We start from the raw sequence: 26434 nt of genomic DNA on the forward strand, positions 1-26434 counted from the left end.
CTCAGTTCTGCTCCTGCTGCGGCTGAAAGTCATCCAGCAAACCGTGGCGCAACTCGCAGGCCGGTGTGTCATCTCAGTTCGTATAGGAGCGTTGATGAGCTCCGAGTGGATATGCTGCACGGATTGACAATCCGCCACGTACGAAGCTACGTAACCTCGCTAGTTCTGAAAAGCAGGGTATAATTGCTTTTTTGAACTTAGAAAGTACTACGTGGTATTCTTTTTCAGCTGGAGCTGATGTCCCAGTCACCAAGACTGCCGTACGGACTATCATGATGTTATAGCGCAGAAGCTTCGCAGCAAATGCGCCTAATTTTGTGATATCTCTGCATTTGTCCAACGGCAAACATCCAAATGAGGAACCTATACGCCACTCTGTCGCAGAAAATCGCTCAAGTGGATAGCTAGAACCCCTTTCACCAGGCTCTGAGTGATTTGTTTGGTTCTTATCACAAATATCAGGTTTGGCGTTGGAAAGATTGAGGTCAGGGAATGACGTTGTCTTCGGTTATTGTGACCCTGGGGCCAATGAAGCAATCATCTTAAAAAAAGAAAGGAAAAAGAAAGACGGGAGTGATTCTCACTGGATGTATATGCCATTGAGAATCTGTGCATAGGATATAACGTCTAGCAGATGCATAAGAAAGGACTACTTGACCGCTCATTCTTAGCAAGTTACGAGGAAGGAGAAGATTTTCTTGACACAAGGTATATATATCGCGGTCTTCGATCCCACCAAAACTGTTTTGCTACAACATTCAGACGAGCACTCACATTACTATTTACATTTTGAAACAAGTCCTCTGCAGGTGAAATCAAAATCTAGACAGTCAGCCAATATGTCTGTTCAATACACCATTAATTTCCTTAATCAACAAAAGAGTACCAACACGTACTCACTTTTCATGCAACCTCCAAGTTCCGACTTCTCTACCGCTGTCTGGAGAAAGGAAGTCGTTCCTGACGGTGGAAGCTTTCAAATTGTGTTGACACCCGACATCTATGCCTGTAGGTGTCACTGTACCAACATAAATTCCTTTACCATACGCTCGGAAAGCTAATAGAAAAAAATTCCTAGGGGTAGGAACTGCTCCAAAGGAGGTTGCTACTGGTGTCGTGATTGGCAGGGGCCAGGGAAAGCTCGCAATTCTCGGTACGGATAAAGCCAAAGGATGTGAGTGTTGATTTCTCTATGTTGCTCAAGCATTTTACCTTACCATACTAACCCACTCCTAAATAGCCACCTTCAATGCGGTCGCCAAGAAAGGTGCCATTAGTATGCAAGATGGCACTGCGGCTGCTGGGCCAGGTAATTACCAAATTGGTGTTGACCCGTATCAGCCTGATGGTACTGTGTATCTTTTGGGCATGGCCCAACTGGACAGCCACAAAATCCCAAGCCCTGTTGCGTCGGTGAGTGAGAAGCAGATGCTCTCTTTTTCTTGCCGAGAATATTCTGAGCGTTCATGCTAATTAGAGCATACCAGGTAACTGCCACCCCGAATCTGACCAAAAATGTCCAACCGATTTATAAGTTTTTTATTGCGCAACAAACCCATGAACCTCGTGAGATTGTCGATTTCAACGGCATTTCTAAAAATGCTGGGGTTGTCGACTTTAGTCAGGGCGAGGGTCTTACGAAACACGTGGCCACTGTATACCACCAAGCAGATGGCAGCTTCAAAACCGTGTATGATTTTACATTTTAATTAACGGTACTATACGCCCCGGACATCTGGTTCGGGTAAAGCGTCGGGTGTAGTACTACCCTGGGTTTGCGGACCATGGAGCACCCCCAGCCTTCAGCACACGGTAGCAGCAAGACTTTAACTAGCACTAGTACTAGCTACAGAGTCCTTAGCCTAGCCTTATTTAAATTGTTTTCCCTTATAAGTTCTTAAGATCTCTCATTGGTCACATGATATTTCCCTACATTAGTAGTAGTCTAGTTCCTACCTTTCCTCCAGTACAACAATCAACCATCCACAATACATTACATTGTGCTGTTTCATGATCTCATCTACTCTGTAGACTTCAACATAAGTCAGGCCTCAATATGTGATCATATGCCTTGAATACCTATCCCATAGGAGTGGGCGCTAGTCTAGTAGACAGGAATTAGGACTTTGGCTTAACTATGGGAGAAAAAGGTGGGGCCATGAGTAGACTAGAATTACTTCTCGTACGAGAATCAATCTAAAAATTTATATAGTTCTAATTGATATCCTAAAGATCATAGTCCCTATAGTGGGCACCGCGGCTGATTGATCCCATCCCCTCGTTTGTTTAGATGCAATTTTCATTACTAACCAGTTTAAACACCAATATAGACATGGTATTCCAGCCAAAGGTTGCTGCACGTCGCGTCAACCTGGGTATTCCAAGCACGGAACTGTGCCAACGTAATCTTCGCAGCCAGGCCAATCGTATAGCAGCTATCGCCATTCTTGATCCGATGGTAGGTCTTGAAGTTGCTAACGATCCCAGGCATCTGTGGCGTGGGGCCCGTGGGCTCAGCCGTTGGCTGGGGTGCCGGGGTGGTGGTTGTGCCGGGAACATGCACGCAGGCGTAGTAGTCCAACCAAAGGTTTAAGCAGTCTACAAATGTTAGATTCTGACCGGTTACAGAATGTCAAGGGGGAAAGGGGAGATAAAATCTTACTAGCATCCATCTGGCTGTTCCAGCTCTTGAACTGGGCTTCGCTGGTACTCTACTTCGCAGCAATGGTGTTACACTGGTCGACAGATAAGACCTTGTGGAAGCCATCACAGTTGGTTGCGATACCGGGTATAGTGGGTGAGTTGCTGGGGATGGACTCGGTGGTGGTTGAAATCTTGGTGGTGGTGGTAGTTGTTGTAGTCGTGGATGTGGTACTTGAGGGCTCATCCGTTGCGGTGCCAATCACACAGTACGCTTTGCTGGTATCGAGATTGGGGCAGGCAATTCCGGGGTTTAGCTGCAGCAGATTGTTGACCGAGAGTCCCCAGCTGCTGGCAAAGCTCGACCATGTAGCTCCGGCATCAACAGGAGTGGAGAAGTCGCAGTTCACAACACAGCGGGTTAGGGCCGCAGCCATTGCTGGACAGCTCTGACGACGAGAAGAGGTGTCAAGTGCATTGTCGCGGAGTTTAAATTGAACTATACAAAAATAAAGCGTCAGCAAAAGTTTGCTGCTCGGGGAATTGAGGGCCACATACTAATGGACTCGAATTGGAGGGAATATTTGACCCTCAACTACGACCTCTATTGACCTTTACATGTAAATTTGAGGCCCTAACAGTTCCGAGGATGCACCGTCCCGCCTGGCCTGCATCCAAGGGTATCTGCTACTTCATTTACTTCGCAACTACTCCAGGATTATCTAAAGCCCTAAAGTCCTTAGTTTATTGTTATATTACTACGCTTGTTGCTATACGGTATCGATAACTAGCGTAGGAACGGACCTCATTGTATACAGCCCACCGGGGGCGAAATGGAAGATTGTAGATATTTTAAACGGGGCAAGACAAATTCAAGGATGAGGATAACTTAGCCGACCAGAGCCGTAGGGTCGCACGTCTGACCAAGAAAAATTACAAGCGAACTAATTTATGAACCTAGGAGCCAGTCCGAATGTAAACACTGCATGCATGACTAGTTTCTGGGCACTGTAACGCTGAAATCAACTGGTCACAGAGGGAGAAGCCAAGTCCTTGGCAGGGGCGGCAGCAACACCCGCTCTTTTTAGGGCTTCATAGGAAACCTCCAGGCTCTTAAACCCCGTGGCAAGTTTGCCCACCAAGGTTCAGCCTTGTGCGAGCAAGGATTCAGGTTTTCATCTCTTCTTTCAACCCCTGCGACTATTTGATTGCCTCCGCAGTCTACCTTAGTGCGTAGCCCCCATTTTCTTTTGTGCATCTTACGCTAACCATCCACAAGTAAATTTGTTCCCATTCTTCGCAGAAGCATCGTCTAAAGGAATCTACGGGGGTTTCTCACCCTCCTATCTTTCCGACTCCACGCTTGAAGGCCCGACTCCCTCTCAACATGCGCATTCCCAGGGCGAGCTGGTTGCTCGCTGTCTGCATAGGGACCATAATCAATGCTTCTGACATACGAGAAGTGGACCTGGTTTTCCAGCGCAACGAAACATATGCGCCCGCCGACAGGTTCCCTATTGTCTTTGCTTCCAGAATGCCGAGCGCGCGAGATACCTAAACCCCGCAATTTCCTACACTTTATGGAATTTGTAGGACCTGGACGCCGCCGTGACCAGCTCCCATGATCTTAAAGGGACTGATTGGACCGACCAAAACACCTACCTTGCACATTCTTACTCCACCCTTTTCAAAAATGATGGACGGTACAAGGTGAGCTGGACCGTAACCTGGCAGAGTTGCGACCAGGACACCTTTGAAAATAGGCTCAGTAACGCCAATATGATTGACAACATGACCACTTGGGCAACCTATTTCACCACTCAAAGTTCCGCCTCCAAGGTGGATCTGGTTGCTGCTACAGCCAAAAAGACATGGCCCGAGGAATATGGAGTGTTAATCAATGTGACTGACAAAACATTGAAGGTCCCATGGAATGTGAGGTGGTCTGGCGGTGACTACACCAATGACACATGCGCGGTGGTGGCGAAGTCCACCCCGACTGCCAGGCCAGGTCCTTGTCGAGTCCACATTTACAAGACCACTGTCGAAAGCATGGAAGCCCGCAATGAGTCACTGCGATTCACCTTAGGCCGAACATCAGTGGCTTTGGTTATGTGCTTGATATCGGTGATGATATCTTTAATGTGTGTGAAGAAAAAGGGCAGGGGTAATACCTCCGCAGTATATCTTCTTAGCCTTAGGTCACCTAAGATTTTGCTCCTACGTCGCCCCGTTATAGATAAGGTAGGTGCCGCCTAATTTTGCGTTCTCGTATATTAGTGCGTTAATTTTTTTTAAAAGGGGAATAAGACTAGGAGATCGTATACCTTGGGAAATCGGTGTATAATGAGGAGGGGTATCAAAAAGTGACCCCAATAAACAATATTGTTAGGGCAAAGTGCTCCTTTAGGTATGGACTAAGGGTGGACCTAGTGCTTAATAGATGCCTGTAGTTAAGTAGTCTGAGTAATCAGCGAGCAATCAACGAGCATTCAATCACAACCATTCTGAGTCCGGACTGAAATTTACTCAGCCTGACTCTGAGCGCCCTCGTAAAAGTGGCAGCTAAGATCGTACAAGTGACATATGTACTGTGTTGGACTTGGTAACCATTTCCCCTCTTGCCCTCTTTTTTTCCCTTCTCTGCCCGATGATCGCCACTTCATCTTACCGACTTTTTTTTATCATGCATTAATTATGTTGGTTTCTTGCCTGTTTAGGCCTGGTTGGGCCTGGTTAGGTGCCGGGAAAGTGCATAATTGATGTTCCATCCACCTCCAAAGGTCACTAATTTGGCTAAAGATAGTAGCCCGGCGCTTACACTCGACCAATCACCAACCTCTTCACACTGCATCTCACTCTCATCCCACCCCCCAGGCGGTTCGTCACACTATCTACAAATCTCATTCGTCCATTTTCCCATTTTTGATCCTCGTTTACACAATTCTTGCTCAAAAAAAGGTCTTGGCTCTGTGCTCACGGGTGAACCCCCTGTCCAGCGCGACGCGCCCATTGCCTCACGGCCAATGATATCAATGCCCGCTACCCCCCAAGACCAGGGTTATTGGATGGATTGTGCCCAATGCTGCAGTAGTCTCTGTAACAAAGTGACTCTTTCTGAAGAGGGATCGGCTGGTCACTGCACATGCCCCCGTGGCTGGTGGAAACCGCGCAATTGACTATAAACCCTCCCCAACTGCCACAACTTCTGTGAAAGCTAGCGTTCTTCGTTTCGTTGACTTCATTCTCTTATGCTCGGTGCCTATAGCTCTGGTAGCTTTTGCATCTGTGTTTATTTCTTATTGTTATCTTGTTATCTTGCTTTCTATCATTCACTTCACAGACCCGTTGATCGGCGTCGCCTTTTCCTACGAGTCGAGATACCCATAGATATTTCCGTGACCGAGTCACGCAAAACCAACATCCAACAGTTTGATCAGGTCTTCAAGATGACCGACACACTTCGTAACTCGACTGTACGATTTCCGCCCCTTCGGCAGGCCCGAGGGACGGTGCTTAATACTATAATGGAGGATACGCGCGAGTCTCATTTCGCTCAAACAAGTCCCAAAGGCTCAGCTCCTTCCAGACTTACACCGGCAGCTATCAGTCCCAAGTTGAAGTTGCAGACCAGCGGGTTCGCGGTACCAACACACGCCCGGCTCGCCCGCCTAATGTCGCCCCTCTCAGCCGGGACTACCTCATCATGTTCAGATACAGAATGGCAGTCCCAGATGCAAGACTTCCGGGGATACGACGACTTGTATGATGCCACAGATTATGATAGTGATGACAATGGGACCGAAATTAGCGATTCCTGCTTTCCCCCGATACGCGGCCATCGAGCTTAATTACACCAATCACCCGAAACTCAGTGACCTCAACTGGCAGTCGGAAGCGCCCTCTAAGCTCTCTGACACTTGAGATTCCCGCTTCTGCATTGTGGCCGTCAATTAACGGGTCCCTCAAGGGATCTCCAGTGCCGCCGACGCCTCCATCCAAGATCCCAGTCTCGCCAGCAGCGTTGTCGATGCTCAGTCGTTCGGTACCTGCATCATATGCCCCGCCTTCGCTGGATGGTAGTATGACTTCAGACCAAGAATCAATCATCAGTGCACTGGCTACACCAGACTCCCAATCTCTGCCAGACACCAACTGGGATGCACATGATATACATGTTCGCCGAGATCTGGACGGAAGTGAAAGCGACCTAGATAATGCGGATGCCAATTCAGATATTCAGACTGTGCCCATTACTATTGAGAACCCACACGAGGACTGGCGTAATGTGCTGGGAAATTTCCCCCGGATTCCCACTGCTGCCCAGGCGTATTCACCCCCGCTCTCGCCGTCGCTGTCGCCACCCTTTCATCTGAATAATGAGCCAATTCACGAATATGATGACTTATACGATGCTCCACAGCCTGATGATCAACGTGACTTTCTGCCTAACTCGGCACTGGCAATGCTCCACCACATTCACTTGGATGAGACACCCGACTCATGGTCCGAGATCTCAAAGGATAAGGGTGAGATGTGGCAACTCCAGGCGCCTCCCGCCCGCCCGAGGAGTGCTGACGGGGTCACTCCCGCATCTGAGCTGTCTGGATACAGTTTCAGTGACCTGAGCATTCCATCTCCTGGTGGCTTCTTTGCCTCTTTGGCACCCCGGGCACGCCACACGTGGTCAATCCCCAACACCAATTACCCGCCGTCATCGGCAGCTGCAGAGGGGTTTTACAACCTCCCTTGGCATCGGGATGAAGGAGAGATTGTGGAGCAGGTAGTGGAGTGGCCTGAGCGCCCTGTTGACGATGATCCAGTCACAGCGGTTCGTGATGAAGAGGCCCCGCTAACTGCTGTTCGACTTCCCTGTGACACACCTACTCGTCGGTCTATCTACCAGGATAGCCCCATGAGTGCTGCGTTTGACGCAGTTCAGGTTCAGGAGATCCCCCGTTCTGGGAACGGATATGAATACGATGAGTGCTATGACCAAGAGTTGCAGGAGCGTGCAGTTGCAAGCCACGATCGGACCAGTATCTGGCTGTCTGCCCAAGCATCTTACCTCTCTGCTCTTAATGAGACAAATCCCGTGAATGACGTTGATCCTGTCGAATCATTCGAGGAGTCTGATAAGGTCGAGGCTGAAGTCAAAGACACCACAGAAGATTCTTCCAAGAAGATGGTGCGATTCGTCGAAGGCGTTCCCGAGTCCCCCAGTCCTCAGCCCCCGGTCCTTGCTAGCAAGGATTCAATTTACTGGCAAGGATTCCAGTCTATTCGGGAACGGTCGACCAAGACCGACGGGTTCATGCACCGCAACATGCGCTTCGATGCCGTACAATCCATGCGCCTCGCCATGAACGACCTTCACATCAACTGCTTGCTGGGCAAGTATGAGCTTGTTCGCCCTGAGCGCCCTGCATACAGGGGTCCCTTCGCCAAGGCACCCCGCAACTCGGTGATTACCACTGAGCTGGCCGAGAAGGCCCAATTTGACAAGGTGGAGAAGGAACAGCTGGTTCTTGCTCAGCTGTCCCAACCCATGTGGGCCATGGATGCTCTCCGGTCTCTCAACGGCGGCAATCTGCTCACAAGTCCTGCGCGGCGCATTCTTGCACGGGCCTCATCAAAGCCCAAGACCACGCAGGGACCACGCAAGCGCAGCCTCCGCATCCTAGACCTTGGTGGTCACTCTTCCTGTGACTGGGCGTGGCAAGCCGCGCACGAGTTCCCAAATGTCAAGGTTTACACTGTTTCCTCCAAGAATCAGACCGTAAACAATGCCATCAAGGGTCCTCCCAACCACCGCCAGGTGACCGTGGCCAACCTCTGGGAGCTGCCCTTTGGTAACAACCAGTTCGACGTCATTTCCGCCCGCTCCTTGCACGCGCTGCTGAAGACTGAATGTCCCGTAGGCAAGGACCGCGACGAGTACGACCTCGTTCTGAAGGAATGCATGCGATGCCTCAAGCCAGGCGGCTACCTCGAGTTCCAAGTTCTTGACGCCGAGATCTCGCAGGCCGGGCCGTACGCCAGCGCAACATCAGTGGAGTTTGCCTTCAACCTGCGCAACCGCGGGTACGACCCACTAGCATCCAAGAGCTTCGTCGGTCGTCTCCGTAACTCCGGATTCGTCGACACCCAGCGCGCATGGATGTTCCTCCCGATGGGTACTGAGCCCGTCGAGCAGGAGCCACTGCGCGAGACTCCTCCGCCGCGTGTGCAGAGCCATATTGAAGATTACGAGGCGGTGCAGGGGCCGATTGGTAGCACTGCGGATATTGCTAGTATGACTGGATTGATTGGGGGGTGGATGTGGGAGCAGTGGTTACTGAAATTGCGAGTGGAGATGGGTCGTGAGCGATCTATCTTGCTTGAGGGTCTTGGTGCGTTGTTTGATGAGGGGAGGAAGAGTGGCGCGGGCTGGACCTGCCTTTCTGGATGGGCTATGAAGCCAAAGCAGAAGAGTTCTGTCTCTTTCGCTAAGGCTGGGTCTATTTAGAGACACTGGTCTATTATTTATGTATTTAGCCTTGGCCCTGGTGGCTCGCAATTAATGTAATCAATGGTTTATGTCTATGGTTTACTTCACTAAAATCCAGTCCAATACAATATCAAATATCAAATATCAAATAGAAACAAATGGGTTCCTTCCTTCAATCACTCTACCCCAACCTCCCAGGAAGGTCCCTCCAGGGCTATGCCCATCGTTGTCATCCTCGAAGTTTGGACATTCTACTCTCAGTCCACCTCTCTCTCTCTTTTCCTCACTTATCTCCATTTCATTTTATCTCGAGTTGATTATTTCCATTCACTCCCAGTCCACCTAGTTCCCTTTCACTCATTCTTACGACTAAATAAGAAAAAGTGGATTGAAGAGCACAGAAGCTCAAACCAGTGGATTATTATGCTTGGTCTCTTGCTAACACCAATTGTAACACACTCAAATGACCGTAGTAGCAGTCTCGTGACCAACTCCTACTGGTTTCAATGGGCGGGATAGGCCGTGTTAAGGTCATCCCCACAAGCGAACAAGAAATTGTCACACACAAGTCCGTGAAAGCTGCAAAACGGGTCTCTCCTCGAGAGACTCAGGTTATGTTCGATCAAAAACTTACCTATCCGATACGGGTCAAGGAAAAGAACTAAACAATGTATACTTGCTAGTATACTCAGTAAACAATGAAGTCTGGACTCAGATTGCAAGCACCATACTCTCAGTAGCAGAAATCCTTTTGTTAGTTGGGGCTGTCCTGTTAGGCTCCTCTTTTCCCTTCCTCCGTAATGCAGTTAGAGAATGATTCGAAGTAGATCATTGCAAAGCATAGAATAAGTCTAGAGGCGGGTAGTTTCCGGTAAAGCCTGGAAACACAGGCCTCACTGAGCCATTCAATCGGTAGTAGCGACGGGCGGTGTGTACAAAGGGCAGGGACGTAATCGGCACGAGCTGATGACTCGTGCCTACTAGGCATTCCTCGTTGAAGAGCAATAATTGCAATGCTCTATCCCCAGCACGACAGGGTTTAACAAGATTACCCAAACCTCTCGGTTAAGGTGATGTACTCGCTGGCCCTGTCAGTGTAGCGCGCGTGCGGCCCAGAACATCTAAGGGCATCACAGACCTGTTATTGCCGCGCACTTCCATCGGCTTGAGCCGATAGTCCCCTTAAGAAGCCAGTCAATGATGAGACAGTGATCGTTTCAAGAGGTATGACCAAGTGCTTCTGGGAGTCTACATCGATACATGTAAAGTACTTTGGTCTATCTTGCGGATTTCTAATCCGTGTTGATAGCCCTGGAGCATTCGCAGATTTGACTGGTGGCGAGTCATGTCCTTCGTAGCGACCTACCCCACTATGTCTCCGGTCTACTCCAGCTGGTATATATATCTTCCCTTTAACTCAATCAAAAATGGAATTTGAGAACTAGCCTTGAAATTAAAATAATGACATCGGTATGATAATCCAAACCTGTTGCTAAGATATTAGCATGAAAATGTTGGGAGTCTATACTCCGTGCAAAGTGTCGATACTCCGGAGCAGTGTGCCCCGCTACCAGCACGGACAATGGCCCACTCTTTCTAAGCACGACATATCTCTTTGGGCATCGAAGCGGCTATCCTAACGGCTATTGAGATACCGAGTTGCACTGGATTGGAGTATTTGTACCCGATCTTCGAGTCAGAAGGATGTGTTGTAAGACGATCGGCGAAGGGGAGATTAGCTATTAATGCGTTGTACATACAGTCAGACGACCGATCATCGAGCCACTAGTAAGACATATATATAGCGTGGTACAACCAGCAGCCCCCCCGGGTTAAAATTCAAGACATATACATTCATGCAAGGCTGCTAGGGAACAGCTAAGACCGGGATTCCCAATCTTGGAATGTTGACAGGCAAAGCTGTACGAAAAATACATTCCTGATTGGCTGCAGCCCTGACTTCCGCAGCTTCGACGCAGATTCCAGGCGATGCCTATTTGATCTTAGATCGGATAATCCTAGTAAACCCCTGTCTATCAAGGTCAGCAGACTGAAGATATTTTTTTTTTTCCTTCCCGGCATCACCTAAATAGGTTATCCAGGTCAATGCAAGGTCTTGACTATGCCGATCTTTCATTTTTCAATCCTAACCTAAAATCATCACTGAGAATGAGAATTGAACAACTTGTAAGAGATACCAAAAAGTCAAGCTCGTAGATCAAGAGACACGTGAGAGTCAGAACCCTTATCGGTTGCATCATGACATTACCTTCAAAAGGAGAGGACTTTAAAGAGGAAAAGAGGAAAAGAGGAAAAGAATAAAAACATAAAAACAAAAACATAAAACCGATATCTGGATAGTCCAAGTATATTTCTGGATTTACGGTGAACCCGAACATATCCACTCTTTGCCACTGATGTAAACAGCGGAGAGCTTCAGATAACTATTTTTTTTTCTTTATAACCCCTCCGCCCCTCCAGGTTCTCCCCAATTACTCCCCCACTCTCTTCTCCCCCATACATACATACATCATGGCCCCTCCAGCTATCATTGCCCCCTCTATTCTCAGCGCGAACTTCGCCAATCTGGGCCATGACTGCTCCAAGAAGATGGAGCAGGGCGCCGACTGGCTGCACGTCGACATTATGGACGGTCACTTTGTGCCAAACATGACCATCGGTTGCCCCGTCGTATCTCAAATTCGCGGCTGCGTCGACCGTCCCTCTGAACCCTGCGGTCGTGGCACTTTCGATTGCCACATGATGATTATGGAGGTGAGTTAATAGACTTTCCCCCCATTACCCGCGTCATTCCGGGACGTCATGAGCTCTGCTGACCATACTTCGCTTCGTTACAGCCGCATAAATGGGTCGGGGAGTTTAAGAAGGCCGGTTGCGATCTTTACTGCTTCCACTATGAGGCGGCTGTTTCCTCCGTCGCCGCGACTGATCCTACCGATAAAGAAACTACCGCTCGTACCAGCCCCAAGCAATTGATTCGTTATATCCACGAGGAAGGTATGCAGGCTGGTATCGCGATCAAGCCCGATACCCCCGTCGATGTGTTGTGGGATATTATTGAGAGCGAGGACCCCGCCGAACGACCGGACGTAAGTCATTCCTTTTTTGTTTCAGGTCCTTTCTGGCGATATTTCCGTTTCTTGCGCACCGGTTTATTTCCAATTGCAATCGTACTAACTGCGGTTTACAGATGGTTCTGGTCATGACCGTGCACCCCGGTTTCGGAGGTCAGAAATTCATGGCCTCTGAGCTTCCCAAGGTCACCGCCCTGCGCGAACGTTACCCCGATCTGAACATTGAAGTCGACGGTGGTCTCGGCCTCGGTACAATTGATCAGGCCGCCGATGCAGGCGCCAATGTGATCGTTGCGGGTTCAGCGGTCTTCGGCGCACAAGACCCCGCCGACGTCATCGCGAAGCTGCGCCAGGCTGTCCAGAAGCGTCGCGGCACAGAGCTTTAGAGACGAAATGGGTACATAGCACAAAAGGGGTTTTGGGTGTTTTTTTTATCTTTGGCCTCATTTCAGTGGTCTTCGCTTTAAATTTTTTTTATTTTTTTTATATTATACATTCTTAATCACGAGTTATGAATGGCATGTACATGTGGAAGTCAACTGTCCACGCTTTCGAAGTTATTTACATTTTCATACTGAATGTACGAAAAAATCGATTGCAACCTTGTCAGGCATTCTTGATGTACAGATGTCATAATCATCGAATTCGTGAACAGCAACTTCCCCAAATCCTCGTAGTTGCTTACTCCGCGGACTTGCTTGTGGGAATCAGCCCTGCCTTGGTATCATCCTTCACATCTTCCGTCTTCTTGGCCTCCTCCTTTTAGGCTCCGGCTTGAGTGCTTGAGGCACAACAGCCGTCGCAATCATTTCAGCGATAGCATTGCCCTTAGGTTCATTGGGTTCCATAAGCTCTTCCTTATTCTCCACGGCCACATCAACGATCGGACTCGGCGCCTCCTCAATCGGCTCGGACTTCGCCTTCTCTGCGGCCTCCTTGCGCAGAGCATCAAGGTTGCCCGTAGGCTCCGCAGAAATGGACTGTCTGATTTCATGTACCGCCTTGTCTTGATCCGCGTTCTCAAGCGTAGTCACCCTGGATGAGCGATGGTGCTCAACCAATCCCAGCACCTCCGCATTATCCGCGTGGAAGTTTGCCGATGATACGGCCGCTTGTTCGGGAACTAGGGCCGGGCGTTTCGTAGACTTTGGTGAATCGGGAGCGGTGTCGGGCAATTCGGGGGCCACCGAGCCACGGTGCGTATGGCTGGCAACAGGTACCTCTGCAGCCTGTTCTTTCGGCTCTTTCTTATCATCTGTCTTGGCCTTCGCCTTGGTGGCAGCCTCCGAGCTGGCCTGGCGCAGCGCCAGAACGGCCGTATCATCCTTCTTGTCTTCGGGCTTGGTAACGGCAGGGGTTTGGATTGTGATTGTGGAGGGTTTGGGGGTGGCGGGTGTCGGCTGGGTTTTGGTCTCGGTCGCGGCTGGGGCAGGATAGCTGGTGGCGGGCATGCCCCCTAGGTCCTGCACGCTATTTACTACCATACGTAATTCGCCAAACTCGTTCCATTCTTCGACTTCTTCTAGATCCTACAAGCCGGTGGTGTTAGAATTGTGATCTGGGTATAACAGAGCTGTGTTGGATTCTGGCATCCCATGCAAGGGGGCAGTCACATACTCCCACAATATCGCCGTATTTCACCAGCCCTGGAAGCTTCTTGCCCTTGGAGCGTCGGCCCCAGAGCTTCCGGGCAGCTTCATCGGTGGCAACATCAATGGCGCGGAAGGGCAGTTTGTTCGCTTTGAGGATTGTCTCAATTCGGGAGGTCGCGGTGATGATGTGCGATGACCCCGCGGTCAGGGAAGTGTAGAGGTAGAGGGTTGAGTCTGGCATGGTGTGGTGTTGAAGATGGAATTAATGGGGGTTAAGGACGAGGGAAAGGGTCTTTTGAGGAAGTTTCAATTCATTCAGGGGTTAGTCTTGTCTTCTTTGATTAAACATCTATAGGAGAAAAATAAATTATTTCCCCCTGGAGGATTTATTATGACGTGGCTTGGGTATCACGTGCAGTTGAATGCTTTATCGATTTCACAGCAAGATTCTCCCCTTTATATAGCATCATTAAGCCCCTTGGTCTATGATGTGTATTGCTTCCTATCATTCAAGTATCGTCTTCCCACAGCACGAGCCGTTCCATGTCTCCAACGGCTATCTGCCCTGGAAAACGGGCCCCAGTGTGGCAACTTGACGTCAAATCCAGAGTTGCACGTAACCTGGAATATTCTGGTGAATTTCGGCTTGTTCGGCTTCAGTCTGAAACTGTGCCTATTAATATAGGTGCTATGTACTATATAGTGAACGTATGGCCCGACATTCCCAAAAAAAACATACGCTACGGATAACTATAACTGTCACATGTCACTATCAAGCATCATTTTCTCGACTAACGTCAAAGTGTATGATAAGCATGCCTACGCGCTATGTATAGGCACTTATGAAGCATTGGGTAATAAGTAGATTTTCGAACGTCAGCTTGAAACAGTCATTAGGCACTTCTAGTACTTCGGTCACTTTCACTATTGGCTATTATATATATGGTGGTTCACGAGGTCCCCATAGATCTAGTAAATCCAACCATAGGAGTATTATTGATAACGTTTCGGACTGGAACGTCATCTTGGAGAAATCATTACCGACACAACAATCCTACCTCGAATCGTATAGAAAGAAGAACCTATTCACTGCCCGAGTACCCAACAACGGAATGTATTGTGTGTCTTGTTAGTGTAATGATATCACACGCACACACAAGATATATAGTATCAGCCTATAATAGATCCTCGTACCAGCTAAATTAAATCTAATCAACACTGGGCATCCCTGTCTTATAGCAGGAATATATATCCACGGCCTTCTAGAGGAAGGTCCGAAGAGCCTCAAAGGACGCATCCTAGGCTCGAGGCGTAGCTACATACATAACCAAGCAAACAAATCATGCAAGTAGACAAAATTAACCTACTGACTCAAACATCCAGCCTGCTTGGAAACTGGACCATAGAACTTGCATGGCATCCTGATCTGTGCTGATATGCGCTTTCCACGAGTCATGAAACACTGCAGCTCAACTGAATCGGCGTCTGGGATTCATTGCCATTAGAACCAACTCACTCCTTCTATCGCTTGTCGGCAAATTGGCTAGGCTGTCCTATGTCACGCGATCAGCATAGGGAAGTAGGCTGCATTTGCATGCGTTTAAATCCCGGGGAGGGCTGGCATGTGGTTGCGAGATATTGCGGAAGTATACGAACCGGAAAAGCACAGACATGGAAGATATAGATTTCCAAACGGCTATCCCGAGCCCAATATGTCTGTGAGCTCGGGGAGTCAATACCATCAGCTGAGGTTTGGGCATGAGGAGCATACTCATATTCGATCAATATGTTTCCCGTTTCAGTGCCATGCATTGGAATGACTTCTGCCTGTGCGCACACGCTAGGAATTTACAGCCTATCATCCAAAGTGGCTCAAAGGTGGCTCACCTTAGAGGTTTGCAAGTCTCACATGTGACCTATTCTATTCAAGACAACATCTAACTGCAGGTATCAGCTCAGAAGCTCTGAGCATTAATGCAGGGACAGACTTATCAGCGCTTGGGCTATGTAACGCCTACAGTTCTAGACGAGCTTTTGACATGGATGATGCACTGGATCGACACAGGAACTCCGTATTCTGTCTCTCCATTTCCCCCCTAAAATGATGAAGTCCATCAAAACAGGTCAGGGGATGAGGGCGTGAGTTAATGGTGAGAGCGGCCTATAGGCGATAGATGATCATATTGAAACCCGCCCATTCGACGGGAGACATTATTCCGTTTGTCTCGGGACGGGAAGAATGATACATCGTACATCGAAATTGTCAACTACAGTGAAGGATTCCCTCGTTAGGTGTGAGTATGCCCAGCCCGGCGATCCCCACTGACTACCCCGTACTATGTGTTCACTCTCATGAAAACTTATCCTGAAACAGAGATTGACGTGATGGATCACCTCGACTTACAACGTGGTTGCGGTACTCCGTACTTTTGTCTCTTTCTTCTGATCCCGAGATTACCGCTCAGTCTAAGGAATCTAATGTCAGTAGTTGCCAACGCCCAGGATCATCATCATAATGGAGCCATAAACGTCCAACCATTATCCGATCAGGAGACTGATCCACCGTGGAGCCTCCGTACTACTATCGCACCAGTAAACCCTCGTTTCCCCTAAATAGTCTCTGTACAGCCCATCACGTGAAGTGGATGATCCATCACTAGTGTGTCGCAGACCGTTAGTTGAAATAGACCATTATTGGGCATGTTGAGTACTCAAGCCGAAAATAACTCCCCGAGGATCTTGGAACAAATAAGAGCAAACTGGTTTTATGGGCCTTGAACAGCCACAAGCATAAAAGGGGGAACCGTGGGACTGCGGCGGGAGTGACCCATGGTAACACGTGAATCGAACCGTTCTTGTACGACTCACTCTATTTCCTCGGGGATTTCGATATTACTTCATTAATAAGTGTGCTATTGTTGTTTGCCATCTCTGGTTGGGCATTGGGCGCTGAACCGGGGAGCCAAACAGCATCTGCAGGATGCCCCCGGCTGCCACACCAGACGACGTGGCAGTCTGTCGCCCGAGCGATCTTGGTCCGACCGTAGTAAATGGATCCCAAGGAGGGTCTCGGGGTATGGCTGTGCTAGACGGAAAAATGGGTTGATTTTGCGGTTTCTTTCGGGCTCCCGCTGTAGGCGCTTGCTACTTGAGGGAAAAGTGACTTGTTTATGTATTGTGCCATGTACCCCAGGGTCGACATGTATCGGGTCACCTTTTCGTAAGCAAGGACACATCTGCTGGTTCGGGTCACTGTCGGGGTGATCCGGTTCGCTGCCTCACTTTTAATTCTTTTTTTCTCGGCCGTTTGCAGTTTCTCACACAGCAGGATTTCACTTCTAGGAGTAGTCGGCTCTGTCACCTGGGTGTATGTCTTTGGGGGGGTGAGAGATGGCTTGCTGATGGCTGACCTCGACACGGATAAAGTTTCAGGCCTTAGAATGGAAGAAATAGGGGAGAAAATAGCGAAAAGAGGAAATACATCACTACCCAAACATCTTAGGGTCCAGACCGATGATCGGCTTCCATGTTTCTTGGAGTATTGTTGTAGTTGTCTAAAGTGCCAATTCTCGTATCTCACTTTGTGGGGAGTCTCCTTCATCGTCGATCTGAACTTTTGTTCTTTTCTTTTATCTACTCGTCTGCCCAATCTGCATCTATTTCTTCACCCAACTCGCGATACTCTTGTCTAATCGTTTTCTTCCCCGATCCTCTACTATACAAAGTACATTTATCTCAACGCAGATCTTCTCCATCTTGATTGCATTGATAAGATCTGTTGTTCCACCTGCCTTCAGTTTCGTTTTAATTTTTAATTTTTCTATTGCGCTCAAGATCTACGTACGTCTTTCTTGCCGGTTCTCGCAAACCATGCGCTAACTATTCGCAGAGATACAACCCACCTCTCTCCATCCATTTGACTACTGATAGACAGTTACTTCCCCGGCCATTGTGACGAGGAACCAATCACCATGACTGTCAATCTGGATGACGAACTGTTCACCAGTGCCATCTCCGGATACTACGAAGCTTTTTTGGTCGAACACTCCCACCTCCCGGAATCTGAACGAAACCAGCTATGGATTGAAAGGCTAAGTCAGTTCATCCCGGCCTCCAATGACCGGGATTCCGACTGGCAGCACGCTGGAAGCCTAGGGAAACGGACTCGACAGGATGCGACACCACGGACGTTGCCATATTCTGAGTCCGGTCTTCCTGAGGCAAAACGGAGAGCCACCGTACGTGTGACCTTGGTTACTTGCTCCAACCTTATCTGCTCCGCCCCTCCTGAGCTCTCGTCTCCTAATCCCAGCCGCCATTCGTCCTTGGATTGACAATTGGCAGACCCCGGATCTCTCTCTCGACCCAATACGCGACATCTCCCACGCCTCCTACCCCGACATACCTCGGAACGGCGCTGCCTTCTCGGGACAAGGCTCCTATCGACACACGGCCATGGTACGCTCCCAGAGCCAGCAAATTCCGGTCTCCCACCAGCACCAGCTCGCTGGTGCCGTCACAGGTAAACGCCAATCCGTCGGCCCAGTACGGACCCATTGTCGCCTCGACCATGTCGACGAATTTTCGCCATCCGAGTATGCGAAGCATTTGGACGCTTATCCTAGTCAACCCTTTGACTCGGCCTTGACTTTGGGACTTGCAAATCATGGACAAACCGGACCATCGTTCCCTCAACACCCTGACCGGACGTCCCCCTGGACCGACCAGGCCCCAGCAGTTGCGCCGGAGATGTCCCGTAGCACAACTACCGACTCCCTGGTCGGCGGAATCAACATGTTCCGCTTCGACTCCACTGGACCACCCAACTATCAAGAACCGACCAGCTCCGTCCCGACAGAGTGGGTGCCAACATCCACATCCGGCCTGCCGTATCAAGACCCCTTTCTCTCCCCCGTGTACCCTGACCTAGATCCTTTATCCTCTTCCCCATTCTCCCACCGTTCTCCCTTCTCCAACTCCTCATTCTCAGCATCCGCTCCCCCAACCACATCTTTCCGCTACCCAATGCCCCACAATCGTCTCCCCATCGACTCCATCGACGGCAATAATTTGGCAACACAGCGCTCCCGCGCTGCCCGCCGCACCAAAGAGCAAATCGCCCAGGCTGCGCGCCCTATTGCCCCAAAAGTCGAGTCCGTCGAAAGCAGCATGTCCCAAATTGACCCCCACAGGATGCTGCGCATCTCCTCAGCAAACGGCACAACGAAGGAAGTCGCCGCTATCCCCAAGGCCTCAATACGGCGACCGCCGCGACCAAAGACATACTGCCGCATCTGCACAGATCATCCAGATGGATTCCACGGCGAGCACGAGCTACGCCGCCATATTGAGCGTGTACACGCTACCGTCCGCACAGTCTGGGTCTGCGTTGATATCTCACCTGGCAAGTACTTCCTTGCGAATTGCAAAGCTTGTCGGAATGGGAAGCGCTACGGCGCCAATTATAATGCTGCTGCGCATCTGCGTCGCACGCATTTCAATCCCTGTGAGCGGGGCCGTGGCGGGCGTGGGAAAGATAGTGAAAAGCGCGGTGGGAAGGGTGGAGGTAACCAGCCTGGCATGGATGTGTTGAAACATTGGATGATTGCCGCTGAGGAAGTCACCGATGAGGCGGCTGGCGGTGGCTCAACCTCGAGGCTTCTGATTCGGAACCCTAGCCGCTTTTCGACTAGGGACCCTGGGTATCAGCTTGCTGTTGCTGCTTGTCGTCTGGTGGAGAGTCAGCCTCCCTATGTGGTGCAGTCAGCTCTGCTGAAGGAGTCTGACCAATTCCCCGAGTTTCCTGATGCGCCGTTTGAGTTTGATTTTGAGCTGGACCTCGATCTAGACCTCGACATCGAGGACTCGATGAGTTCCCCGTTCTCGGGTTCGCAGTCATCCTGCCGGCCTGATATTGATTCGTATGTCAAGTGAGCAATCGTAGTCTGTTTTGTCTTTTGTCTGTTGTGTGTTCTTTTGCGACTGTTTGTCCAGATCACCGTTTGATCGGGTTTGTGTACTGTACTTTTGGGATGCGGTTAATGGTCAGTCTCCAGGTTAGTGGGGGATTGGATCTTTTTGACTTGGATATATTATATTTTTGGACATAAAATAATGGCGTTTGGTGGGGGAGACTAGTTCACACGAACTAGGGCGTACTGACAGTGATGAGAAGCTCGAACTAATCTTTGATAATCAATGGAACTTGAAGGTCCCACAACGTTGCAATGAGAAGTCCTCGAGACATTCAAGTTCGGTATTCCACCTTGTACATGGTAGCTGGTACAAGCATCCGAGTGTTCCATGGTAGGAGGGCCCAAGTACCAGGTACTGCCCAGGCAGCAACAATATCGGCGGTCAAGTGCCAAGAGGCCTCGGCAGCGGGCCAATGCTGTGAGTGGCTGACCACCTCCAGCAGTGGAGCCCCGCGTGACCCGGTGGCTGCTCCCCAACCAATGGAATGCCACTCAAGGGATGCAGTTTGTGGCTGTCTACGTTGGTCGACGATAGGGCTGGAAAACTGTGGCTGACAGAACTTTGGAGGTAATACTGCGGCCTTAAGTACACGATGGGTACTGGGGGTTTCTTCATGGGACCTAGTCCAGAGTACTGAGATGTAATTCTTCCCATGGTTTGTTAGTTTGAAAGTGAATGTATTGGCTTGTAAATGACTCACGAACCAAAAGAAAAGTCCAAAAAAAGGCCAGGATCAATATTTACTAACAAACATGGCCCGTGTGGAGAAGAAGGGGAAAGGGGGAAAGATCAAAAGGTACTTCGGAGGTACCTCAGCCCTGAAGTCTTGGCAGACAGAATCCCCTATCGGGCGCACCGGCAAAGTACCTCTCAGGTACCCCAATAATTTCCTTCTCTGCAATACAATCTCCAGACAGTGAGTTACCTAACTTTTTCTCCTTCTTCCTGACACTCTTAACCTCCCATCTTCACCAACCTAACCTTTCATCTTCTTTCCATCGCTTCACTCACTTATTCCGGTGGCTCATCACAGCCTCCCCCTTTCGACCAATCTCCGTCTTTTCCTTATCCCAGGTACGTGGGTTTAACCGCTGTGGCTGCCATCCCTCCTTTGTGATTCTAGTCGCATCACATCAAGGCGCCGCAATGCCCTATAGTTTTGGTTGTTATCAAGTCGCTAATTGGTTCCGCCTTGCTTTTAGAAGATCTCCCGTCACCATGTCCTATCCCCAGCACCCTCCGCAAGGATATCAGCAGGGCCCTCCGCAAGGGTAAGCAATCCCCATCAACTCAGAACTCGATTTTACCTGTCCACCTCGCACCAATCATTGAAGGCGCGAAGGCTGAGATTGGTCGACTTCCGTGCGCTTTGCGACCGTGGAAGCCCCAGCCTGGTCTACAGCGAGCTTGTGTCTTCACCAAGACGCTGAACATGATTCTGATCAATTTATAAATACAGATATGGCTACCCCCCGCAAGAAGGCTATGCTCCGCAGGGCTACCCTCCTCAGGGATACCCTCCCCAGGGCTACCCTCCGCAGCAGCAGGTTAGTCTTGATATCAGTAACCCACACATCCTACGTTCCGTACTTATCGATTCATAGATGGGCTACCCCCAGCAAGCACCACCTGCAGCAGCAGCACCAGAGCAGAAATCAGACAAGGGATGTCTCATGAGTTGGTAAGTATCCATATTGTCATCGAAAGTTGGAACAATGCTAATGTGATCTCTTTTCTTTCAGTCTGGCCGTGATGTGTTGTTGCTTCTTATGCGAGGAGAGTTGTGAATGCTGCATGGATTGCTGCGATATGTGCTGCTAAACTCTACGATCAATGACATCGACGATACCTTTCTTCTTGCTGGCGTTGGAATTTCTCGATACGCCCGCAGCGTTCTGGGACAGACTACTGCACTCTTTCAATTGCAATAATTTATTTTCGTCTCTGTTACATTGCACTTTTGCTTTCTCTGGACATAATACTCCAGGCTCAGTCAATTTAGCTCCAATATCCGTTCATCCATCCAAGGTTTGTTTGATTGACTTTGAAATTCCGCGTCCATTGCTCAGACACGTGTGCATATATGTATTGAATACATGAATAGGTGGCTCTATTAAGGCACTCCATTATAACATTATCCAGAAATAATGTTACACCGCATTTCGGCGAGCTTTAACTCAAATGTCTATATTGATACCAAAACCGCAAACCTCAACATCTTGGTATTTTTTCAGCCATTAAACTTGACAAACTATTACATGTAATCGTTTCACTCTGGACTTCTATTATTTCGAGACGCAAAAAATCCATCCTAAGTTTATTTATGGAAAATTAATAATATGGGGGCGCAGCTGGGTCTAAGCCAGTCTCGGGAGCGATCGGCAGAGAGCCAGTTTCCGTCCTGTCCCTAAGCGCCTTGTTCTATGCATTGCTGTCTAGTCTAGTGAAGAATTGCCTGAAATATAAACCACAGAAGCCCCCGGCAATATAGATATTTAATATTGAACTTGTTATTGTCCTATCTCATCTTATGTCTGATCATTTGTTACGTCAAGGAACCTCAACATATAGACTGCGTTATGGCTACAGAGATTGGACCCAGCCCACTTGACACTAATGGATTATGCCTTTTATCCCTAGATGGTGGGGGTGTGAGGGGACTCTCAAGCCTTCTGATATTAAAGGATATCATGACACAACTCAATTCAGAGCGTGAGGATGACCGACTACTCAAACCGTGTGATGTCTTCGACCTGATTGGAGGTACAAGTACAGGAGGGTGTGTATCAGTAAAAGATTTAGCAAAAGCTGCCCTGACATATGACACATATTTAGACTGATCGCTATAATGCTCGGACGGCTGGAAATGGGGGTCGAGGAGTGTATCCTTGCATACACCGAATTGATGGAATCGGTCTTCAGCGAGAAAATCAACAATGTACCTGTCGATTGGTCCGGGAATATCGTATCACAGTACGACAGCAAGAAGCTAAAAATGGCGATTGAAAACGTGATCCTTCGTGCTGGGTTGTTGCCAACTGACCTGATGAATGATGGGAAGCCTCGTCGCTCTAAAACCTTTGTCTGCACAACCTCCAAAGATACATTTCAAGTCACACGAGTTCGAAGCTATTCTGTGTCAAATGAGATCGCGCTATCAGCAACGATTTCTGAGGCGGCATTGGCAACTTCGGCTGCAACCAGATTTTTTGATTCGGTTTCGATCGGCAATCACAAATTCGTGGACGGTGCATTCGGTGCCAACAACCCTATCGAGGAAGTAGAAGAAGAAGCTGCCGATATATGGTGCACTACGAGCCGGGCCCTGAAACCATTAGTTAAATGTTTGGTGTCTGTTGGAACTGGCAATGCCGCACAAGTCCCCATGAATGACAATGTGCTGAAATTTCTTTCAAAGACATTGGTCAGAATGGCGACTAAGCCCGAGAGTACTGAGCGTCGCTTCGTGGCTCGATGGAGTAATGAGGTAAAAGGGAAACGTTACTTTCGCTTCAACGTCGAGCAAGGACTGCAGCAAGTCCACATGACCGAGTTTGAGAAGCAAAGTGTGATGGAGTCTGCGACATACGCCTATCTGCATCATTCCTCGCAAAAGGTTCGAGTCCGTGACTGCATTATGAATCTCTCAGAAAAGGAGGGTAGGACTTGAACTCCAGAAACTTCTCTTTTGTTGTCGTGAGATGCTGACAGCTTGCAGGAAAGACAAGCATTGATTTTGAAACAATTATACGTGTAAGATATCATTATTAATCACCTAAGAGGATCGTTTTCTTGGCATGTCGAGTACTAACACTCCGTTAGGAGCATGGAGCTCGAATCGATCGCTATCGAATCCTCCAAACCATCCATTTATCAGAGAGCAATTTTGGTCACAGAAAAGCCGCCGGCTGGTTTGTTCCGCTCGAGAGGAATCCTCGATATGTCGATCGTGAAGTCGTGGGCAAGGTAAAACGAAGATTATTTGTTAAGAACCGAGCCGAAAGAATTGCTATTTTTGGCCTTGGAGGAATAGGGAAGACACAAATTGCCCTGGAGCTTGCTTATCAAACACGAGAAATTTATCCAGACTGTGCGATCTTCTGGCTCCCTGCAGTTGATATGGAAAGCCTCCAACAGGCATACCAAACGGTGGCTGATCAGCTTGAAATCGGCCTCGATGATACGAGGGAGGACTTGAAGACCCGTGTCAAAGATTACCTGAGCAAACCAAGCAACGGACGTTGGTTGCTGATTTTTGACAACGCTGATGAGATTGATATGTGGACTGAAAGCAATGGTTCGACACCTGGAGGACTGAAAGACTACCTTCCCACAAGTGACCAAGGCGCCATTCTCTTTACCACTCGAAGCAACAAAGTGGCCCAATACCTTGCCACAACGGACATTATAAAAATACCAGAGCTGGACGAGAACAAAGCTACTCATATCTTGCGAAACTCTTTGGTTGACAAGGACGTCCTTCACGACACTGAGAGCACTCGCAAGCTTCTCGACCGGTTGACCTTTCTCCCTTTAGCCATTGTGCAAGCTGCGTCGTTTATCAACGAGAATGGAACCACCTTGGCAGGTTATGTTGAGCTTTTGGATGGACAAGAGCAGAGCGCCATCGATTTGTTGAGCGAGGATTTTGAAGACAAAGGCCGATACAAAAGCATTCGAAACCCTGTCGCAACTACCTGGCTTACATCCTTTGAGCAAATTCGACGACAGAGTCGCCTTGCTGCCGACTATCTATGTTTTATGGCCTGTATGCAAGAAAAGGATATATTGGTTTCGCTCCTTCCCCCACATCCGAATGTCGAACAGCAGAAAGCGATCGGTTTGCTCAGCTCCTATTCATTTGTACGCCTAAGGCATGAAGACTCTCGCCTCGATATGCATCGTTTAGTCCACCTTGCAACGAGAAATTGGCTACAGTCAATTGGTTCCCTGCGAGAATGGCAGTTACGTGTGTTGAGTTGTTTAGATATACGCTTTCCCGATATTGATATAATGTATCGGAGTCAATGGCGAGCTACAGTACCTCATGCCCTCCGGATCCTCACTCTGACACAAAAAGAAGATCCTTCCCCCGAAAGAGTCCATTTGTTATTTAAGGTAGCCACATGTCAAATGATTGACGCGAGGAGCAAAGAAGCCGAAGCCCTTTATGGTGAAGTCGTCGAAATCTCGGAGACAATGCCTGATCTTGAAGGTTCATGGACAATTTCGGCTCTTACAGGACTGGTAGATATCTACATGGATCAAGCCAAGACGGAGAAAGCCCTCATATTGTTGGAGGAGATAATACAGACCCAAAAGCGACTTCATGGTTCGGGTAGCCTTGAAGTGAACCGAGCTCTTGCTCACTTATCGGCTTGCTACATTTTAGCCCATGACGTCGAGAAGGCTCAAGCTCTTTACAAGGAGGTCATTCCATACTATCTCAAGACACTTGGTCCCACTCACGCGGAGACAATGGATTTGATATCTCGCTTGACCATGGCCTACCTCTACAATGGACAGCTCTCAGATGCGACAGAGTTATCTGAGCAGTCGTTGCAAATCACCAGAAGGATATTCGGATCTGAGCATCCTCGAACATCTAAGGTCATGGTTAGGATGGGCATAATATATTTGGAGCGATGGCAACTAAAAAAAGCCGAAGCGTTGTTTACAGCAGCACTGGAGATCGATAAACGCATCTGTGGGCCGGAACATCCCAACACAATCTCAATAATGGGGTGGCTAGCTACTACATGGAAATACCAGGGGCGAAGCAAGATTGCAATAGCCTTGAAGACGGAGTGCGTTTCTTTGAGTGGTCGAGTCCATGGTTTAGATCATTCGTGGACCAAAGCTCAATACTCACATTTGGAGGCATGGACTAATCCCAAGTAAGTATTTCGTTGCTGTACATGAATTGATGATGCATGCGCTGACGTTATCGTACAAGAACACTCTACTCCTACCTGCGCAACAATCTCCGTTATGTTCAGCGTGGAGATATAATTCTAGAACGGAGGACCCAATATCCAAAAGTCCAAGTGTTGGGTCGCTGGGTTTCGCGGCCGGCAAAAGCCGATTCTTTGCTCCGCGAAATCCAGGAAGCAGTGAAAGGCCTGACCACAGACAGGCAGGTTACGAGTGGCATAGTCGCATTAGTTGATGACCAGAGAGCCGAAAGGGATCCTTTGACAGGGTCATTTCGACAACCATCCCAATCATCTGTTTGAGGTCCCAAAGTATTTCAAGCTCAGGGGCTTTCTCCATACGACTTTGATATATTCGCACTCTGGTCCAAATCGAATCTCATCCTGTATATAATTGAAGATAAATATGTGAATGTGAAGCGTAGTATATATTTAGTCATTAATATCCTTGATATGGACGGGAATCTGTGATAGGGCCCGCAAGGAGTTACCTTTGCGTCTAGTGACCCTGTGCTCTTGTGTTCTGCCTGTCTCACACCAGAACCATACTTATTGCCCCCCAAATTGACGGCAAACAAAATCCTTGCCCATTAGCAAAAACACTAGAACCAACGGAGTAATCTCGACCCGTTGAAGAGGAGTCCGCTAAGACCGCGTCCCCACCCGTGAGCCCTCGGACGAAGCGATAGTAAGTGGTTAGCCCGTAGT

At 48.9% G+C, this 26434-nt stretch overlaps 9 protein-coding genes across 9 annotated transcripts; 7 read left to right on the forward strand and 2 right to left on the reverse strand.

Moving 5' to 3' along the window:
- Positions 1-839: 839 nt before the first annotated feature.
- Positions 840-1709, forward strand: N7537_010636 (uncharacterized protein; the record flags this gene model as incomplete). The annotated part of the gene is made up of 4 exons (XM_056901690.1): positions 840-1008; positions 1079-1174; positions 1241-1413; positions 1488-1709. The coding sequence occupies 4 exons, from the start codon at positions 840-842 to the stop codon at positions 1707-1709; spliced, it is 660 nt and encodes a 219-aa protein (XP_056750358.1).
- A 605-nt stretch (positions 1710-2314) lies between these two features.
- N7537_010637 (LysM peptidoglycan-binding domain-containing protein) lies at positions 2315-3077 on the reverse strand (the record flags this gene model as incomplete). Its single annotated transcript, XM_056901691.1, is given in 3 exon segments — positions 2315-2598; positions 2663-2703; positions 2716-3077. The coding sequence occupies 3 exon segments, from the start codon at positions 3075-3077 to the stop codon at positions 2315-2317; spliced, it is 687 nt and encodes a 228-aa protein (XP_056750359.1).
- Positions 3078-4027: 950 nt separating this feature from the next.
- On the forward strand, positions 4028-4899 carry N7537_010638 (uncharacterized protein; the record flags this gene model as incomplete). The annotated part of the gene is made up of 2 exons (XM_056901692.1): positions 4028-4159; positions 4234-4899. The coding sequence occupies 2 exons, from the start codon at positions 4028-4030 to the stop codon at positions 4897-4899; spliced, it is 798 nt and encodes a 265-aa protein (XP_056750360.1).
- A 1190-nt stretch (positions 4900-6089) lies between these two features.
- On the forward strand, positions 6090-9148 carry N7537_010639 (uncharacterized protein; the record flags this gene model as incomplete). The annotated part of the gene is made up of 2 exons (XM_056901693.1): positions 6090-6403; positions 6532-9148. 2 exons carry the CDS (start codon positions 6090-6092, stop codon positions 9146-9148), a joined length of 2931 nt encoding a protein of 976 aa, XP_056750361.1.
- Positions 9149-11662: 2514 nt separating this feature from the next.
- Positions 11663-12611, forward strand: N7537_010640 (ribulose-phosphate 3-epimerase RPE1; the record flags this gene model as incomplete). The annotated part of the gene is made up of 3 exons (XM_056901694.1): positions 11663-11905; positions 11989-12240; positions 12342-12611. The coding sequence occupies 3 exons, from the start codon at positions 11663-11665 to the stop codon at positions 12609-12611; spliced, it is 765 nt and encodes a 254-aa protein (XP_056750362.1).
- A 345-nt stretch (positions 12612-12956) lies between these two features.
- Positions 12957-14058, reverse strand: N7537_010641 (uncharacterized protein; the record flags this gene model as incomplete). Its single annotated transcript, XM_056901695.1, has 2 exons — positions 12957-13754; positions 13843-14058. 2 exons carry the CDS (start codon positions 14056-14058, stop codon positions 12957-12959), a joined length of 1014 nt encoding a protein of 337 aa, XP_056750363.1.
- Positions 14059-17788: 3730 nt separating this feature from the next.
- N7537_010642 (uncharacterized protein) lies at positions 17789-19751 on the forward strand (the record flags this gene model as incomplete). Its single annotated transcript, XM_056901696.1, has 2 exons — positions 17789-18055; positions 18162-19751. The coding sequence occupies 2 exons, from the start codon at positions 17789-17791 to the stop codon at positions 19749-19751; spliced, it is 1857 nt and encodes a 618-aa protein (XP_056750364.1).
- Positions 19752-21011: 1260 nt separating this feature from the next.
- On the forward strand, positions 21012-21478 carry N7537_010643 (uncharacterized protein; the record flags this gene model as incomplete). The annotated part of the gene is made up of 3 exons (XM_056901697.1): positions 21012-21064; positions 21253-21340; positions 21398-21478. 3 exons carry the CDS (start codon positions 21012-21014, stop codon positions 21476-21478), a joined length of 222 nt encoding a protein of 73 aa, XP_056750365.1.
- Positions 21479-22483: 1005 nt separating this feature from the next.
- N7537_010644 (uncharacterized protein) lies at positions 22484-25694 on the forward strand (the record flags this gene model as incomplete). Its single annotated transcript, XM_056901698.1, has 4 exons — positions 22484-22572; positions 22629-23452; positions 23512-23546; positions 23616-25694. The coding sequence occupies 4 exons, from the start codon at positions 22484-22486 to the stop codon at positions 25692-25694; spliced, it is 3027 nt and encodes a 1008-aa protein (XP_056750366.1).
- Positions 25695-26434: the final 740 nt, after the last annotated feature.

The sequence above is a fragment of the Penicillium hordei genome (assembly GCF_028827395.1).
Source record: "Penicillium hordei strain IBT 12815 chromosome Unknown utg000005l_segment0_segment0, whole genome shotgun sequence".
Classification (NCBI taxonomy): domain Eukaryota; kingdom Fungi; phylum Ascomycota; class Eurotiomycetes; order Eurotiales; family Aspergillaceae; genus Penicillium; species Penicillium hordei.